General features: G+C 37.1%; 1 protein-coding gene across 1 annotated transcript; it reads left to right on the plus strand.

Moving 5' to 3' along the window:
* On the plus strand, nucleotides 1-2,029 carry LOC145010807 (F-box family protein). Its single transcript, XM_078969355.1, has 4 exons — nucleotides 1-689; nucleotides 1,003-1,136; nucleotides 1,233-1,415; nucleotides 1,550-2,029. The coding sequence occupies exons 1-4, from the start codon at nucleotides 155-157 to the stop codon at nucleotides 1,715-1,717; spliced, it is 1,020 nt and encodes a 339-aa protein (XP_078825481.1). The 5' UTR covers nucleotides 1-154; the 3' UTR covers nucleotides 1,718-2,029.
* Nucleotides 2,030-3,931: the final 1,902 nt, after the last annotated feature.

Here is a 3,931-nt window from a genome sequence, read left to right on the forward strand (position 1 = left end):
TGATACCTTCGGACCACCGTATGTGGCGGCATTCAGCCATTAGTCCACTCACGAACTAATTGCGCGTCGGCTCCGTGGCCGCATAATCACCCTCTAAGCACCGCGTCCGCCACCATAAATGAAGGTTATAGACGCATAGAAGCTGTCATCAATTATGAACGAACGGACTTGGCCTCACCGATCAGAAACCTCTCATTTCTCAACCCTACAATTCCCTATCAAAAATTCGGCTCGAAAACATGAAAATTCTACTTCAAAATCAATTAGTGTCCGGCAGTTCCGACCATCATCATCGTCGCGGCGTTCTGATCATTTCCGTGACTTCGCAGCGCTACCAAACGATGTGTTAACTAAAATTGCGGCGAATTTTAGCCTCCCGAATTTACAGGCAGCATCGTTGGTTTGCAAATCATGGAGGGACGGACTCCGACCGTTGCGGGAGGCGATGTTGTTTCTCCGTTGGGGGAAACGATTCAAGCATGGCCGTGGCGGTGTGCAGCCGAACATCGAGAAAGCGTTGGATTCGTTTCTGAAAGGGGCGGCGCGTGGATCTACTCTCGCTATGGTGGATGCAGGATTGGTTTTATGGGAGATGGGGAAGAAAGAAGAAGGTGTGGCGTTGTACAGGAAAGCAGCCGAGCTTGGTGACGCTGCTGGGCAGTGCAATTTGGGGATTTCTTATCTTCAAGGTAACATCATACTCCTTTACTTTTAGTTTTGCTTCATCTTCAATTATCTCTGTTGTTACAGTTACCTACAGATTCATGCTTAAGATGTTTACCTCATGGTTTGATTGCTGTATACTTGACTATTACAGTATAAGATTATAACAAATTTTGAGAAATAAGTGGCTTAAATTGATTATGTTGCAATTAGGGTTTGCAAAGAAGTTTCAGTGTTTATGTTTTAGTATTCACAATTACTTTACTTGTTTTTGTTTTGATTGAAGGTTATTTTACACAAACAAAAAAATCTGAAAACATTTTACTTCAACAAATGCAGCTGAACCACCTAACATGAAGGAGGCTGTGAAATGGCTATACCAAGCTTCTCTTGCTGGCTATGTTCGAGGTCAATACCAACTCGCCCTTTGCTTGCATCGGGGTAGTGGAATGAATCAGAATCTTCCAGAAGCGGTATTTTTACACATATTTATTAAAATAATCCAAAAAAATGGAAGAGTTTCAATTCCAATATAAATGTTTATATTTTTATAATTTTTTGTTGAACAGGCGAAGTGGTATTTAAGAGCTGCAGAGGGTGGATATGTGAGGGCAATGTATAATGTATCATTGTGTTACTCATTGGGAACAGGGTTCTCACAAAACCATAGACATTCTAGAAAGTGGATGAAGCGAGCTGCTGATCATGGACATAGGAAAGCTCAGTTTGAACATGGACTCTCTCTGTTTTCGGTAATTAATTAACTACTTCTACTACAAATAATAATTGAATTTTTAAATAACTGTAGAAAGAACAAGTTAATAGAGTAAGTAAGTGGTATTTGGAGGCTAATCATGTATTGTGTGTGTTGTTTTTTGGGTGATAGGAAGGGCAGATGATGAAGGCAGTGGTGTACTTGGAGCTGGCGGCACGTGGTGGTGAGACGGCGGCAGCTCATGTGAAGAATGTGATACTTCAACAGCTTCCACCACCTTCTCGAGAGCGTGCACTTAGTCTTGCTGACAATTGGCGGCCTCTTCCATCATCCCGATAAACACCACCATCACCACTACCTTCGTCTGTTCATTGTATGTGTGCTTGGGGACCAACTTTGTTGTGGAAAAAAAAAATCAAAATCCATACGTTTTCTCGTGAAATACATCTTTGTGTTCTTGAACCAAATAAAAATTATAAGTTTCTAGGGATAACCTAAATGATGTTTGATATAACATTGTAGATGTTTGAAACCATTCGATTTTTTTTTTAAATGCATCTAGTCGTAGGGTTTACAAAAGGGATAATGACTTAAAAAGGTAATATATTTTTCGATTTGTAAACATTTGGTCACTGAGTTTTTTTTCGTTCACATTTACCCATTCAACTTATTAAACTGTACACATTCAGTCCTTATGATTGGTTTATCCAAGTTAATCGGGAAAAATGATTTAATAGGGTAATATATTTTTCATTTTGTACACATTTAGTCCTTAATATTTTTGTAGATATTTAGTCCTTAATATTTTTGTATTTATTTAGTCGTTAACATTTTTTCTGTTTCAAAATAAGTCATTTTTGTTTTTGTACTAATTTAGTACTTATGAATGATTTCTTTAGGTTTTTCTCACGACATCTTACGTGAGACAATCATTTGATGAAGTGTGTGGGGCTGTTGATGTTTATATGTAACGTCTTATTTTCACCATAAAAAATTTTCATTTTTAAATAAGGCAATCCCTAAATATAAATCAATCATTAAGAAAATATGTTTATTCCAAAATACATTTATCGAAAATCAGAGTAATATAAGAAACGTGAAATCTTCAATATTGTTGATGAATGTTTACAATCATGTTTTCGCATTTCCACGATCAACGATAGAACCTGAAAACATAAATAAATGGGTAAGCACAAAGTTTAGTGAATTTTCCCCAAAATATTCGATACAACAAATGTATTATCATGCATAATGAGCCCACACTCATCAGATTGGAATGCCTTGGCCCAATCAGTTATCAGACTGGAATGCCAATATGCAACAGGTTCAATCAATCATCAGACTGGAATACCGAGGGTTTGTCGGTATGCCGCCTTAACCCAACCGCTCTTCTCGAGCCTCCGTGCATACACCTTACAGCCGGCCCGCACCAGGTATCTTGACCTACAACATATAGTAGAACCACCTTAACCTAGGGATGTCAAAAACCCCCGTGGGACCTCGATCCCGTACGTGACTAAATTTTTAAAAAAACCAGGAGCGGGGGCAAAATTAAACCCCGCTTATTTTCGGGACCGGGATCGGGAGTTGGTATTTCCGTCCCGTACTCCCGCAGGGGCCCCAGTTGTACAATTATTGAAAGAACATATATTTAATATAAATTACATATACAAAATATATTTTCTAATTTTAGGTTTTTGTTAGGATTCACTTTCCCGTTTCCAATTAATGGATATTGAAGAGGCAGTAAATTAATCATATATTTTTGGATACATACGTATTTTATATTTGTAATATTGGATTTGTCATATTTTATACTTTTAAGATTGTTGGAATTGTCGTTTTGTAATGTTGGATTTTTAATTTTTTAGTTTCTAAAAGATTATGTTTTAAACTTTTAAAGTTATTAAAAATAAGCTTTTTAGCCTAAACCAAAGTAGTTGTTTAGCAGAAAAACGAATTTTAAGCCTATAAACTGGGGGACCGGGAGCGGGACCGGAGGCGATGGAGGTAACCAGAGGCGGGACTGGGGGCTTTGTAAACGGGGGAGCCAGGGGCGGAAGCGGGGGCAACTATTTTCGCTCCCGTTTGGTCCCGTTGACATCCCTACCTTAACCTATCCCACCACCATATAACTATCTTACGTAAGATGTCGTGAGAAAAACTTAAAGAAATCACTCATAAGTACTAAATGAGTACAAAAACAAAAATGACTTATTTTGCAACAAAAAAAATATTAAGGACTAAATGTATATAAAAAAATTAAGGACTAAATGTGTACAAAGTGAGAAATATATTACCCTATTAAGTCATTTTTACCGGTTAACCTGGAGTAGCCGGTCATAAGGACTAAATGTGTACAGTTTAACAAGTTGAAGGGGTAATTGTGAACATAAATAAAAATCAATGACTACATGTATATAAATCATAAATAGGGGAAAATTTCGTTTATATCCTTGAAAACATTAGATATTACTTATATATCCTTTCAAATATTGATATTACATATATATCCATTTCAAACTATAAAACTCACATATATATATCCAAACT

Source organism: Lactuca saligna, chromosome 8, assembly GCF_052625555.1.
Source record: "Lactuca saligna cultivar CGN05327 chromosome 8, ASM5262555v1, whole genome shotgun sequence".
NCBI classification, from domain to species: Eukaryota; Viridiplantae; Streptophyta; class Magnoliopsida; order Asterales; family Asteraceae; genus Lactuca; species Lactuca saligna.

What these genes read in the sequence shown, in the direction of transcription:
- LOC145010807 (XM_078969355.1), top strand. Translation starts at nt 155, where the DNA reads ATGAACGAACGGACTTGGCCTCACCGATCAGAAACCTCTCATTTCTCA. An exon ending in GGGGATTTCTTATCTTCAAG is followed by an intron (nt 690 to 1,002) that starts GTAACATCATAC and finishes CAACAAATGCAG; the next exon opens with CTGAACCACCTAACATGAAG. An exon ending in ATGGACTCTCTCTGTTTTCG is followed by an intron (nt 1,416 to 1,549) that starts GTAATTAATTAA and finishes TTTGGGTGATAG; the next exon opens with GAAGGGCAGATGATGAAGGC.